Source organism: Corvus hawaiiensis, chromosome 7 (genome assembly GCF_020740725.1).
Source record: "Corvus hawaiiensis isolate bCorHaw1 chromosome 7, bCorHaw1.pri.cur, whole genome shotgun sequence".
Taxonomy (NCBI): Eukaryota; Metazoa; Chordata; class Aves; order Passeriformes; family Corvidae; genus Corvus; species Corvus hawaiiensis.
Window position 1 is genome coordinate 18,755,877 of NC_063219.1, and position 15,680 is coordinate 18,771,556.

Genomic DNA, 15,680 nt, shown 5'->3' on the forward strand with positions numbered 1-15,680 from the left:
GATGCAATGTTTCAGTGCAATCTTGGATCGTTTTTCATTTAAAAAAAGCAGCCTACAAAAAAACACATATACAGGATGTACTTCTTCCTCACCTCTGCCTTACAGGCAGAACATGTATACATGGGTATATCCTTCCAATAAAGACAGGTTGATTTTGACACAGCAATTAATTCTTCTGGTTCCTTTTGGGTTTTTTTTTTGTTTTTTTGTTTTTTGTTTGGTTTGGTTTTTTGGGTTTTTTTTTTTAGTATATTTATAAATGGGACTTAACAAATGTTGACAAAAATCTTCACTGGTTTAATAGAAGCAGGAGGAGAGGAAGCTTGTCACAGCATTTGTTTCCAGTGGTGAGCTCATATGCCCATAGCTGTGCTGGTGCTGTGTTGTGGTGCTCAAGGAGCTCCTGGCTGACCTATGTATCTCTCCAATGCCATGTCAAAGCAAGATGTGGTCACAGTCCCCTCCCAGCATCCTTGTGCGCCCCTCCAAGGTGGCAGAGCAGCAAGCACAGCAGTAACTCGATGGAGCATTTCTTATTCCTTAGCCTTTGTTGAAGCTGTACCATATAAGAAGATACCCCACCCCAATCCACCTCCAGCTGCATTAGACCAAAGACGAGGATTTTGTCTCGACTTGCGCTTTTGCAGGCTCAGAATTAGCAGGAGCTGAACCGTAGCCCCTGTGTCACAGCTGTCCCAAAGCGAGATGAACCCCAGGGTGGGACAGAGCACGCAGAACTCCTGGGACAGGAACTTGGGAGATGCCTCCCAAGCAGCCTCTGAGATGGGTGAGTTGCAGACTGCTCTGCCAGGGGGAGAGCTCACTCTGGCTAACTCTGCTTGTTGAGCTTTCTTGTCACTTAGAAAGGTCTGTGAGAAGCAGAAAGATCTTTTTTTATTGCTTTTTTGGTGGGGTGCTGCTGGTAGTCATGACTTTTAAATGTAAAAAACTGGCATCTTCCTTCTCCCACTGCTGTGCAAGAGCAGCTGAGGAAGACACAGGCAGGGCTTGCTGTGTCTTAGAGCTGTCTTAGCATTTGCCCTTCTTTCTGTACAGAAATCCTGTGTATCAGAGTCTTTGACAATTGCTTGCAACGTTCTGCCTCACAGTAGTTCTCACCAAGCCATGTAGTCAGGCCAGGACCATTTTTAAATTATAAAATGGATTTTTGGTCTGTCACATCCTATCACTATCCTTGCATCTGTCTGTATGTGTTTTCCTGTGCTGTCAATGGCCACAATAGGGTACATTTTATAAAGCCAAAGTGGAGCTGAAGGCACCAAAAAAGCTGTTATCCAGAGAGGCAATGCTGGCTGGGGGAATACTGGGTTAGCAAGACTTGGGAATAGAGATACTGATCTTTCTTTGATCTATAGGAGGGCCTCTGCTTCTCTCGCCAGCCACTATTTTCTGTTTAGATGTCTTATTATGTAAGACTAAGTCTGCTTTTCACTTGTGGACATTCTATGGGATCTTAGTTCCAGTAAGGATGCTTTGATATCCTAGAAATGTAGCTAATAATTGTTGGAAACCTGTTTAATGTACTGCCATGATAACATGAGAGCTAATAACTCAGGTTTCCATTATTTGTGGACCAATTCGTCTTTCTTCTAATTAGTGGGAAAAAAGGAGAAAGAAAACAATTTCAAAACAGAGACAAGAAAACCATCTGAATTAATCTCCTGTAGGGGGAAAGAAACATATGGAGTTACCTGAAAAAGGACTTGGAGGTTATCTCTGAACATTGATCACATCAAGCTTTCCAGCTATTTCTTCCATTCTTTCAGGGCAGTAGCAAACCTTTGTTCAGCTCTGCTTCCATGATCTCAGCAGCCTGTTCGCAGCTCTGCTGACCTGCTTTTCTCCTCCCAAGCACAGAAGGAACTGAGGACAAATGGGAACCCCACACAGAAAACCTCTCAGTGCTTGCAGAGCTGCTAAAGCACCTCTGAGACCATTTGGCTGCTGCTCCAGCCCCACAGTGTGCTGGGTGGTGCAGGAATGCACCCAGAGCACAGGTTCTCCATGGACTGGTCCTGCTCTCTCTTCTTTGTCTGGTTCCTGCCTAGTGCAGCAGATGAGCCTGCCAAGGAGGAAAACATTATGAAAAAGATGGTTGTAATGCGATAAATGGGGAGGTGCTGTTGGGTGACTACCTTTCACCATAGTTCTTTGACTGCAGTTACAATAGTGAGTCATGGAATTGCCAAAAGTAATGTGAAGTTTTTGGCTTTTCTCCCTGGAACATCCTAATTCGTTTCATTGGAGGTCTCTTGGATGTTCTATATGAGAGTAGGAAAAGAGTGGTACATCTTTCAGACTGGGGAGAAGCTTACAGCAATTGGAGAATGCCTTTTGGAATAAAAACTTAAATTCAAATTAAAAGAAAAGGCATCCCTCCACATTGTTTCCATTTCCTGTCTCAGACCCTGCCAATAATTTTTTTTAGGACTTTCCTTCATGACACTATGAAAAACAATAATGATCCTGGGCAGGGGTACTTCACTTGGTAGTTGCATCTGTTCTGGAAATAAGGACGTAAATACAAACCAGATTTTTGCCTGAGCTAGTTGTGTGTGTTATTGACAACTGTTTTAGAAAATGAAAAATCTGTTTGTAATAGGAATCATAATAGGTTCGTTATAACTTGATGGTCTAAGAGTTTAAATGGGTCAAGTTTGAGGATGGAGGGGCTACATCTATTTGACCATCTGCCACAGAGAGACATGCTTTGGAACATGTGAGTCTGTCTTGATGCCAGTTATAACAGCAGTCAGAAATCAGATCTGCTCTTAATTTTCTGTGGAAGGCTCTGATTTTTGCCTGGGCTGCTAATGGGTGGTTTGGCTTAGTTTTTTCTTACCCCAGGAGGCTGATGAATGCACAGCAGCTATCTTGGTCTAAAATGCAAGGGCAGACAAGTTCTCAGCAGGTTTTTACCAATGGGTAGGGTGGCAGAGTCAGTCTTGTGCTCTTTTATTGAGGTTTAGCTTTTGGTAAAGCTACAACACTACTTAAAGGTATATTTTAGAGCAGGAAAGTGAACTTATATTCCTTATCTTGGTGTTGTGTGTGGAAAAACAATTCAAAGCAACCAAGCAAACAGTGATAAAGCATGTCTCCCCATCCAGCAAATTAGGGTATTATGCAGTGGATGGAGGGGTTGTATTTCAAAAGTGCTTGTTCTTTTTTTAGGGTCTCTTCTGCTCAACTTTGACAGACATTGTATTCAGGGGAGAAGATTAATTTACAGCTAGAAGATACTTTTACGCTGTATCACGTTGTTCTTTTTCGCTAGTAGGGTAACCGTTCAGAATATTTGTGTAATCCAGCTCCAATCAATATTCCCTGTTAGATGTGTTAGAGAAATGAAGACAAAAACTAATTTTGTGAATGCTGTGAGGCTGTGACTATAACAATTGTCACTGGCTTGAAGTAATGGTAAAACTGATGTTCCCTTGTTAGTATTATTAATGTTTGGAAGAAGTGAAGCAAGCAGTGGGAAATGAGCTTTGTCTATGTGCAGGCAGACTTTTAAAATAGGAGACAAAGAAGGATTTGCCGAAGAGACAATAGGAAAGGAAATGTCGAAGGGTAGATGTTTTCTCCTGTATTGTCCCTTGTCAGGGTTGGAATAAGAGCAAATAGCCTCAATAGATATTTCTCCAGCCTTCCTTGTGAACTTCACTGGCCATGACCAAAACAGTGTCTACAAAAAACCAGTCTGGATTTAAAAGCAAAATTTGATTACAGTATTCAAGCTTGTGTTACCTGACATTACTCTGAATTTACAGTAAACAAGAGTTTGCTGTACTGATCTAAAAGATACTTGGAAAAATTTTCTATTAAATCTAATAGAGGTAATTCATCCAGAAAAGGCCTATTTCTGAAAATTTTGACCTTGCAAAATTAGTTTGCAATAGACCTTTTAAATAACCCATAGAGAGGATGGGAAACTGCCAAAGTCATTGATCCAGCACTTCAGGCCTGCAGTCAGAGACAGTTTTGTCACAATAAATTAAAAAAAAAAAAAAAGACAGGCTGTTTTTCTTTTAAACAGATAATTAGAGGGGCATATTTGATTTTGACAACATCATCAGTTGGAAGTTGTTTGCTGTGTAAATTAGACATTTCAGGATATATGTGAGCTATCATAACTCCTGGTGGTGATGTAAATCAGAGGGTTACAAGACAGCCTTTGGCCTGACTCAGTTGTTATACCTGCAGCTGACCTGCAGAGCCATGTCAGGAAGCAATTCCCATCGTGTCTGTCTTTTCTTAGAGAGCGAAGGTGGTGTTCCCAGTACTACTGAAAATCAGCAGCAGCCTGTTGTCTGGAGACTGAGATAGCCCCCTGGAAACAGAAAGCAACATTAAATTCTGTCTTTATTAAATGCCCACAAGGTGGCTCTTGTCATCTTTTTATCTCTCTGAGACCCAAATTTTTATACTTTCAGCAACACTAAGAAATAATACTAGATGTTTGGAAATTTGTCTTAAACAGTAAGCTACCTGTGCTTTCAGGGGGTATTTCCCCACTCCTCCATTAAACTACTGTCTAGAGAAAAACAGCTGTGTTTTGCTTGTTGTCATTGCATTTGTGAAAATTTCACCTTAAAATTTGAGATTAATTTTAATTTTTTTGCTGTAAAGGATTTTTTAAAAAATTATTTCTCATTACTCATGCAGTCATATGCCATCTATCTAGCAAAGAGGAGAAAAAATGAATACTTACTTCCCTTGATTTGGTTAAATGAAAATCTAGAAAGGAATGATTTGCAGCCTGGTCTAATCACTTAGAGGATGAGTTCATTTCACTGCAGCAGTGCTTGTGATGAGCAAGATATTACTTCTTAAAATTTCCCATCATTCATAAAGAGGCAATAATAATAGACCTGCTCATAAAAGGCATTGAACTCTGGCTGTTTTCAGTGGGTCTCTCATTCAACCCCATTAGAAGCATTCCCACAGAATTTATTGTTGCCAGATCAGACGTTTGTAGAAACAGGATGGCAATGTGATCCGGTTTTTTTCCCCCTCAAGACTGATGTAATTATCAGAGCATGCCCTTCTTTAACCCCCTTCACTTTTGCTGAGTGTGCTTTCTTGTCTCCCCCTTGGTCACATCAGAGAAATGCCATTAGCCTGTGTGGCTTTCTGGGGCATTGTTCACACTGACTTTCTCTTAATCATTTTTTCTCCAGTAATAATTAGAAAACTAATTGTACTTTGTTGGAGTGGTAAAAGCAAAAGCATGAGAGGATAAAAGAGCAAATAAAAAATAAAATGTCCTATTAAAAATTCCTGGAGCACAGTGTGCGTGATGTGGTGCCATCTTGCAACTGAAGGGATGCTTTCATTATTGGTGCCTGTTCTCAGGGATTTGCATCTTTCCCTTAGACTGTATTTTGCTCTTGCTCTCCTCCCAGATGGGAATGCCTTTGAAAAAGAGAAGAAAATACATTGAACTGTTATCTTGCTTAGATAACTGAAACATCATTTAATTTTAAAAGTCCAAAGCATTTAAAAGACCACATGCATTGGAATTTATGGGCACTGAGGAGTGTAGTAGCTACCTGTGCCAAAGGGCAAGGCAAAGGAGTAAAAGACTTTGTATAGGAAGAGTTGTCGCTGGTGGCTGTCGCCTCTACCCACAAGCTTGGGCACATCCCTGTGGGTGGATGGCTTTAGCGGTGGAGTGCCTTTCTTGTGTGCCAGCTTTCCCAGGGCTGGCCTGGGAGCAGCTGGGTGTGCTTGAGCTGGCTGCCTGTGACCTCTGCCTGCAAATTGCCGTCTCCTGGAGGAGAGGAACCATGTAAGCTGGCGATAGCTCCTTTTTAGACCTAGAGGTAATTCATCTCTGTGGTCAGACTGGGATTTAGTTGGCATTTAGCAGCTACCTCACTCCAGCTCCCCATCACGGCGGGTTGTGTCAGCAGCATGTTGGGTTCAGAGCAGGGGGTGTTCTGCTGGGAGGATTTGCTGTCTGCGCACCACTGGGGTGCATGCTGAGCTCTAACATCTGCCAGCATGTTAAACTGGATGCCTGTCTGATGTCTTTTCCCTACGTGGAGAAGGTGGAGAAAATCTGTGGTGGTTTATTTGGAGACTTGCACTGAAGCTCCTTACAGCAATGGTGTCTTAGGAAGAGCCTTGATATGTCTAAAAGTTTTCAAAGCATTTTTCTTTTTCTTAATTCAAAGGAAATCATATGCCAAAGATAACATTAAAGTAGCATCAAAGACTCAATAACAGTCTAGAGGTATTAGTCATCATTGCTGAGTGTCATACAGTATATTGTACATTCAGGAATTGGCAGAAATGTGGTGCTTATTGCCTGGGGTGTTCTCAGCCCTGCGGGGATCTTCCCATAAACAAAGGAAACTCTGTGATGCCCTGGTTGTGAAACCCTAAGTGTTTTCTGCACGGCCCCAGGCCATATGTGCCATCAGGTTCTTGTCATTAATGTCTTTGTTTTAAGGCACTAACAGAGCAACGTTACGTTTGGGTTAACATTATTTATTCAGTGACTTTTAAACCCCGGCTTTTTTTGTAAAATAACAGTGTAAGAGGTTTTGTTTAAGAGAAAAGGAATATTCCAAAAAGTTGTATGACATATCTTTAAAAATGTTCTGTAAGTCTGTGCAAGATATTTTGGTCAGAAATAGTTTGTTGCCCCTTTGCTTTGGGAAGGTGAAGGCAGGACAGGATTGAGCCAGAGGATCATTTCCCTTTTTGTATTCATGTGGAGGACTTAAATGCTGAAAAAGTATTTGTTTCTAAGAAAACATTCCTTGCCAGGTAAGAAAGCCTGACCACAGCTTTCCGTGTTGTTTATTGACACCGACTGAAGTGCAGTTTTCTGCAGCCTTTGGCAGCTGTGTGTGGCCCCCTGAAGCCAGGGGGGGTGAGTTGGTTTCCACAGGACCTCATGTAATGGGCAGTAGCCACACATGTGACACTTGCTCTTTGCATCAAGGTCCTGCTCCTGCCCACCACCCCATTACAGATTGTCATTTAACTTACTGCTCCTGGTAGCAGAGGGGTGGAAAGAGGCTTTGTGGAAAGAAAGGGGCATCCTAAGGTCTTGTCTAGGAGCGACAAAGGATGTTTGGTGTGTGCCCCTTACTTCTTCAGCACACATGGTATAGACAGGGATGGTTTGGTGTTTTCTGCACCCTCCACCCTGTTGCCCCTTTCCAGAAGCTACCTGGCATCATCTTCCCCTCCTGCTGCCAGCTGCACAGGGACTTCTGCAAAACACTTCCAGTGCTGCTGCAGCCAAGGATCAGCTTCTCATATTTACCCTGAAACCATGGAGTTGTAGCCCATCTGTTTTAGTGCTGCTGCCTAGGGCAGTGGCTGTATTCATCCTTCAATTAACTCAGTGCTGTTTGAGTTTTATTTTGGTTGGAGTGTGTAAAAGCCCTAACTGCTAGGGCCTGCTTGGCTGCTGCTGAAAACATTTTGTGATGGCTTGAGTTTAGTTTCTGAAATGCTGTTGGCACTTGTACTCTGAAAGACAGAGAAGAAATTACATTTTCTGTTCAACTGCACTGGTTTTTGTGGCTTGAGAATCTCACCAGCAAATAAATTACAGCTTTGTTTCTCTAAGTCAAGTGATTTTTTAATGTGCATCCTTTGGGCATAGAAAAGGTGCTAATAAGGAAGATCTGGGGGCTGAAGAGGAATTTTCTAGAAGTTGCTTTTCAGGCACAAAAAGGAGTCTGTTGTATGGGTCAGCAACTGGCCGTATCTGCTGGGCTGGTTGTGAATCTCTCCAGGAGTTAATTTTTGACACATGCTGCTGCCAAACAAAGCAAGATTAGCATCTTACGACACATGCTTTTTGGTTAGTGCCTAGGCTGCAGCTTAAAGGAGAATGTTTATACTTTCTTGCATCTTTTCATGTTTGTGACTTACACCAGTCTTTGGCCCTAGATCAGTTCAGAGCATGAAATCAGACTTTTTTTCTCCTGATCGTGTTGGTATTTGGTCCACATGGCTGAGAACTGGCCTCTTCCACAAAGTTCACCACCTGAGACCTCACCTCTGTTCAATAGAGATATTAGCAAATAAAATCAAAGGTTGGCGTAAGAGCTGCTGTGTCAGCAGATAGATGATTATTTCTTCCCAGACAGCATTAACCTCTTATGTTGGAGATGACCAAGCTGCAGGTACTGATGGCCAGTAAAAGAAAACTAAAACTGAATTCTCTACAGGTAATCTCTCTGTAAGTCCTGTGTTGCTTTATGGGGTTACCATGCAGAGTTAAGCTGGTGCTGCTCTTCTACCCTAGAGCTGGCTAATCTCCACAGGGAGAGAAACAGCCATTTCAAGCAGAGGTAAACATTTTTATTCTTTCTTTAAAAGGAATACACAAAGACAAGCACTCTAAACAATTTGAGGCAATAGTAACAGTTTTCATATCTGCAGTTAAAGTGTACACTCTGAAAGTACTGCAGTTGTCCAGATTTATATAGTGTATAAAGTAGGAGTGGGTAAGAAAGAAGCAAAATAATGAAGGGAAATGCTACATTGTAATGTCACAATTAGTCACATTTGTGTTTATGGAAAATCTGAGATGTTCTCCTAGTGTTTGTGTCTGTATATGAACTTCTAAATGGCTGTATGATTGTCTTTTGGCAGAAGCCCATTTCTGATGGTCAGTCTGTGCTTTTCAATTCTTAATTGCAGGTGATTCATGCTCAGGAGGCATAGGTTCCTTTTTTTTTTTTCCCCTCCCCTTCATGAATTGGTGTGCTCAAAGCAGGGCCTGCTGGACCCAGAGAGCAATGCTCCTGCCCACTGTGACATTTCTGGCTGTTGCCAGAAGCTGCCTGTTCTGCTGTTCTGGGCTTTCTGTCTCTGTTTTCTCTGCATTTAAGCAAATTGCAAGGAACCTTTGAGTAGAGATGAGATGAGACAAGATGGCTTGAGAATGAGGTGCTGAGCAGATAGAGTGGGATGGATAGGTGAGTCCTAACAGGACAACACTGGGAAGCAAACCAAAGCACAGCTTAAGGATGAGGAGAGAGGTCTTGCATGCAGATGGAGATTGCTAAGGCTGGGGTAAGGCAAAGTCCTGGAAAAGAGAGGAGTGTGTTTGTGAGTAAAGAAGATGATGGCAAGAAAGTGCTGAGTATCCCGAATTTCTCCTGTGCTTAGAATATAAGGAAAGGAAAGGTAGATCTTCAGGAAACATTGCACTTCTGAATGGCTTGAAACAAAGTGAGAAAGGATGAGCTACTTGGATCACATCATCCTCAGGATTCGACCTATGTGAACTGACAGCATTAAATACTGCTTGTATAAACTGCCAAAGTAAGAACAAACACTGTGTCTGAGTTGCTCTGAGTAAAGTTGGTATAACAGTACTTGTCAGAAGCTTTATAGAAAGCTGAAGAAAAGTGTTTACTGTCTTAACATGGTAAATTTGGCTTGTGGGAAATCTGTGTGGTTTTTAAGTGCATATGATCTGCGCTGTGTATGTAACCCAGCTAATTCTGAGTGAAAGTATCTGTCAGCTTGAAACTGGTCTCAGTTTGAAATTGCAATTTATGTACATGGACAGTGTCCCTGATCGAAAATGTCCTTGCTGATGGGAGTGCCTTTGTACTGACAAAAATCTGACCAATGCTGGTAGGATCGCATCTGGACAGAGCTGATTGCATCAGCTTATGTATTTATGTTTTCTGTAGTGCTCTGGGCCTTTGGAGAAGAGCAGCTTTAAGCTGAATTGCATCTCACTTAGGCCAGAAAATACCATTAAGATAGAACCTGATACACAGCTTGTAGAAAATTATTTTATCGTGGAAACATTTAGCAGAGCTGAGTTACTGTGAAAAAATCTGAGAACTGACAGTGTAGAGTTTACTGCATTAATTAGGAAGTGCTGCAGCATTAGTGAGAAAATGTATTTTGGATTCCACATTTTCTGTGGGTTTTTTAATCAGGCCTGTAAGTGCTTTTCAGATGCCTAATTGGAGATGCCATACGTGGAAGCCTGTACTACCTGAAAATCAAACCCTTTTCCTAATAATGCATTTCCAAATACTTTTTGTGTATCAGATGAGACCACATCAGTTAACCTTTAAAAACAGGTAACTAATAGACAGGGTTGGTGTTTATGCTTATTCTATTTCATCCAGTGTAGTAGGTTAGTTTTAGTAATAGAAACATTCTTGCTCAGAAACACACACTACAGACCCTCTGCTTCACTGTTTCACTGTGCTTGTACTTGCTACTACACTGGTTTATATTAGATAACTTTTTTTTAAAATCACAATAGAAATGACCTTTTGTTTTTTCATTACCTCGTGTAGGATGGCTGGAGGGTATTCTCACACTGTAAAGGCAATAAAGCTCACCGACAGATTTTTTTCTAACAAAATCTTTGTGCACAGCTGCGTAACATAAATCATTCCTTCCCATTTCTGAATGTTAGATATTTGTTGTATGAAAGTAACTGCTGTTCTTGCCTGACTTTAACAAGGTTTGAGGTATTTTGTTTGGCACAAATATTGTCGCTTTTTAGCTTTATAACCGTACTGCCCTTAGTTGTAACAATTGCATGGCTTGAGTGTGAGCAAGATTAGACTGCCAAGATGTTTGTATTTTCGTAACAGTCAGCTCATATTTTAAAAATACAGTGTGTGTTGTCCTTTACTTAAATTATTTATTTGTAAATTCAACTAGTGCATATATTGCCAGAACCCAGAGTATATCAAAAGCAAATTCAGGTAGTAGAAGAGTTGTCTTCTGGGACTAAAGTAATGCTTTTTACTTACAATTTTGGCCCCTTTTCCATGTGACATTGCATTGCTAAGGGATCATGTTACAATGCTTCTGGAATGAATCGACTTGCACTGCCTTAATTAAAGGTATCAAAGCAGGAATGAATAACCCTGGCTGCATCTGTTGCTGCTGATTTGCTTTTACTGCCACAGTGAAGCACAAGCTGCTTAAGGTCTCTCTGCAGATTCAAGGTGTTCTTGCTGATCTGCAGGATGTGGTAGAGCATCTGCAGGACCTTCCAAAGATCAAACCCCATCATATTCAGGGGGATGGCAGTTTAACTGAGTGCTGCCTTAATAATAAAGTCATAATGAATTGTATTTATAAAACCCACTGCCACCGAGGTGGTCTGCAAGGACTGCACCCTCTTCATGTGTAGAGCTAAAATACAGGGTAAAAAATTGAACAAAATTGCAGTGCAGTTAGGGCAGAGAGTGTTTTGGGAGGGTCTGGCAAAGTCTGTGCCAATTAAACTGGAAAATATCTTATTCCACTAAGCTGTATTTTAGAGATTTTTGACATGAGTCTATGTGTGAGAGATGGACTACAGCAAGTATCTGAAGACAGATTGTGTACTCTAAGGGGAAGCAAAGCAAAATCCTTTCCCAGCTTCAGGCTCAATTTTGGTGGCCTTAAGGACTCTCAAGTGGAGATGCCACTCAGGCCAAAAGTCAAGCAACAGTTTCCCAGATTGCTTGATCTTTATGTAACCTTACAATAAAAGCTAGAAATTCGTGTTTTGTTGGATGCAGCAGGTAGTTCCAGTGAGCAGACAATTGCAAACAGAGCTAAGGCAGGAACGCTGCAGTCGGAAGTGGCTTCAGACAGCAATGCTGGCTGTGTGGGTGGCTCAGCTTGTGACCCTGTGGTGTGATGAGGATGGAAAAACTCTCATCAGCTCCAAGGCAGATAAGCACAGCATCTTGCAGAAAGCCTCAGTGATTTGTGGCATCAGAACTGAAGCTGGTCAGAGCAGTAAAACAGTGGATCAGAGTCGAAGTTTGCAACATAGCCCTGAGCTCAAAATGTCAGATCAGTTGTAAAGCAAGTCATAAGAGCGACAGAACTTAGAAGATGTTGGGATTTTATTTCTTAAAAAATTGATTTGAGAATTAAAATTTGGGATTAGAAATATGTTGGTACTTTTAATATTTACTCATTACTTCCAAAAAGAGCTTGTAGTCAGTTTAAAAAAAAACAACCTCCTTTTTTCCAAAATATTTTGCAGTCCTTGCATACTCTGATTTTATTTTAGCAGTGTTAATTGCCATCCAGAAGAGGAAAAACCTAATGGCAGGAATAAGTTGCATGGAAACTCATTTATTGGAATTTAAATTGAGATTGAAAAAAATCTTTCTGGTGTAGTTTAAAATGGAATTTATAGATATATACATAGCAAAATAATATATATTCTCCTTCCTCCTCACAGTATGTTGGCTTCTGATCTGCATGTTTGCCATTTTTCAAATGTGTTTCTATAGTTTCAGTTCTAGCTGGATAAAGAAATTACCTTTTCACATTTTTAGTTTAAGTAAAAAGGGGGAAATCTTAACAAGTTGTTCTATACTCTAATAGTAAAAAGGAAGTTTAGAACCTAGGTGCCATATTATCTTAATAATTCTGCAAGGGCTTCTGCAGTTATTTCTGTGTTGAAGTGTTTCCAACAAAACATCAAGATTTTTTGTTTTCTTTCAGATACTGATGAATACAGACCACCTGTTTGGAAATCTTACTGTAAGTATCTCAGCGTTTTGGGGTTTTTTTCCAAGTCAGAGCTGGAAAAGTTTCAGTTTGATTCTTTAAAAGGCTCATTTCTCTTTTCATCAGAAAGTGAGTTTAAGAAGCCTCAAAGGGGTTCATTTCTGTTTAGAGATAGGTGCAGCCAAACTACCCCCCAGGACAAGTCAGCATAGATTATTTGGAGGAGTAGATTCTCTGCCCCTTATTAACATAAGTTGTCCCACTCCTGGTTGGTCTCACTTATAGTAGTTTGTCTGTCTAGACCAGAGCTTACATAAGCTCCATTCATGCCTTAAATTTTGTATCCTTGCAAACTCCTAGGGCTCCTGTGATCTTGTACCTTGCATCACTACAGCTAAGCTTGAGCTGGTTAAAAAACCTCAAAATAAACTGCTTTCCTCAGGAATTTGCTGATGTATTAAAATGAGAGCATTTGTTTGGCGTGGTGTGACAAATCACAGGCCGGTTTTTTGAAGCCCTGACTAGAAGGGCCTGGTTTGCTACTAACCTGCCTGTGCTCTGCAGGTCTTGGTGTGTGTGCCCCAGCCCAGGGGGAGCTGGCTTTGCAGGCTGCCTTAGTCAGGTGTGCAGGGCAGCAGTCCAGGTGCCTTGCCCTGGGATCAGAGTGCCACTCTCTTGGGAACCTCACAACTTGCTGTTTTCATTTCAAAAAACAAACCCAAACCAAATAAACCACACCCACAAAAAAGCGAACAGCCATTTTTAAATGCAAAGGAATTCCGTGTAAAGGAATGACCTGTTGTTTGGCTGTGCTAATGGAGGTTTAGTGACATGAAAGACAGCATGAGAAAAATGTAAAAGAGCATCGTAACTTCCCACAGTGCCTCACCTTTAAATTCTAGTTCTTTATAGACAGAAAAGCCAAAATGTGAGGCATTTTGAGACTTGAGGAACCACAGCAAGACAGAAGAGTCTTCTGTGAAAAGCAGATTTTGAAAACAGAATGTTTGTGTGTATAACACACTTAACAGTTTAGGGATGTCAGACTTACATTTGCATTACTTTGTATATATTCAGCTTGGTGTCTTCAGGCTGGATAAAGGGATTTTTACTCAAGCAGCATTTCACATCAAGAAAATGTTTGCTCTCTAAAGGTTGAGGAGATTTAGTACTTGAGAAAATGCAGTTATTTCAAAAGATTTCCATCCTGCTGTGGGAGACTTTTCAATTAGAGATGTGGAATTAAAGGCTTGGTGAGAACCATGGTTAGAAAGACAGCAAGTGTAAGAGGGCAGATTCAACTATTTTTTCAGCTCTGTACCTTCTGTGAACTCAGGGAACACTGCTTCCTTGTTCAGTTTATTGCATGCCATAATCTATAACAGAGAGGTTCAACCTCTCTAATTCCGGATCTTTATTGGCAGCTTGACAGCAGCTGAAAGCCTGGGCACGTGCAAATGAACGTGCACCCACTTTCCAACATGGTTTGCATGTATGGTTTGTGTGCACCCACTCTCCTACAACATCATGGTCTGCCTGCCATGGTGAACCTTCCTGTGGTTCAGAAGTAAGCTTTGAATCCCAAGGTTTGATTAGATTTCTGTCTCATGGCAGATGAAGAGGAATGTCTTGTTTGACTTCCCTGGCAATAATTACAGCAAGGAAACTGGTGTTGAACAGTCTGAATTGCATACATCAATTAGAGGAGGAGGGATAGGAGTCCTGTTTTGTAACTTAGCTAGTCAGCTTGCTGTGCTTCTTACTAGAACAGAAGAAAGGTATTGCCATTGGTGAAAAAGAATTTCCTTTCAGAAAATCTTTTCATCCTGGCTTGAAGTAAGGTGGGAAACAGTTTTCAGCCAGTTTCTGTGGAGCATGCTGATTGTGGGTCTCCACTGCTCTTTTTTGAAATTCAGAAAAGTCTTTACTTGCTCTTTGATTTTATTTTTTTTTTCCTTTGAACTTGGTGCTGCAGTTCTCAGAGTTCCATATGGACGAGGTCCAGTGCCATCAAATACAACTTTTACAATGGAAGCTAGGGAATCTCTGTGCTGGCAGTGTAAATGCTCATGCTATGCTTAAAATGATACTTGCAGTTTTATGTACCAATGTGGTGTTGTTCATCACTTGCAAAAATAATTTTCGTATTACCAGTACAGTATGGAAATGACTGATTTTAATAACAACAGGAAAAACCATTAGGATTTTTTATTTGGAACAAAGGGAGTATTTTTTCCAGTTTATCTTATGATTCTGTGATCATTGGGCATCTTGCCATTTTCTCCATTCCCATGTAGCTTGATACATAAATACAGCATTTGCCAGTGGAAAAGACTTGGGATCAAATGAGAATTGTAATGAAGTCAAATCGTATCAGTCGAATTAATGTGTGGTCTTATTATGTGAAGAAGGTGATAGCAAATGTTATTAGACCTTGGTTTTAGTACTAATGATTGAAGCATAATTTAATTTTGAAAGATTACAATTCCAAATGTCCATTTTGCCAGTTATAATGTACTATTGAAATACTAACTTAGTGTTGACAGCCTCATTTTGAAGGTGGCTTGCCAAACTAGATTCAGTTGGGATGGAATTTGAAAGTCATTCCTTTGGTATTATACTAAAAAGTCCACACATACTGGTAGCATTAAATTTACATCTGGTTCCAAAAATCTGTTCTGCCTTGATAGAGCTTATTTTAAAAATAGAGAAAAAGGAGGAGGGAAGATGTAAATGTAAGTAAGTGTATGTCATAATTTGGGCCTTAGCTAGTTTATGCTGCTACTCAACTCGTTATGTTTTGCAGATCTTTAGATCTGCAAATGCAAAGGCTATCTTTCTCTTTCTTCAGAAGGGTCCTCACTGAGCAGTGGCAAAGGCAGAGGGTTTGATACCACAGAGTTCTGAGTGATTCTTGTAAAGTCTTGACATATTGAAGGTGTCTGGATGTGTGCCCAGCATAGTAGGATTGGGCTCCATCTGCTTGCTGAAGAAAGTCTGACAGCTGCCTGATTTGGCATATAATGAACTTTAATTTGTGTTTATTATGATTCTTTTTCTAATCTGTTTGTTGGAAACTTGTCAGGTCTCACCTAGTTATTCCATATTACTTGATCAATTGATTGTAAAGAAAATCAATATCCTGTTTTGGCTTGCAACATTCTTTTTTTCTGACCACTTGT

At 40.7% G+C, this 15,680-nt stretch overlaps 1 protein-coding gene across 1 annotated transcript in view; it reads left to right on the forward strand.

Annotated features, from left to right (window-relative positions):
- The window catches only part of CHN1 (chimerin 1), a 103,380-nt gene that overhangs the window by 9,320 nt on the left and 78,380 nt on the right, over positions 1–15,680 (forward strand). Inside the window, exon 2 of the mRNA XM_048308826.1 lies at positions 12,493–12,531. Within this exon, the coding sequence (XP_048164783.1) occupies positions 12,493–12,531 (39 nt within the window). The remainder of the gene's footprint in view (positions 1–12,492; positions 12,532–15,680) is intronic.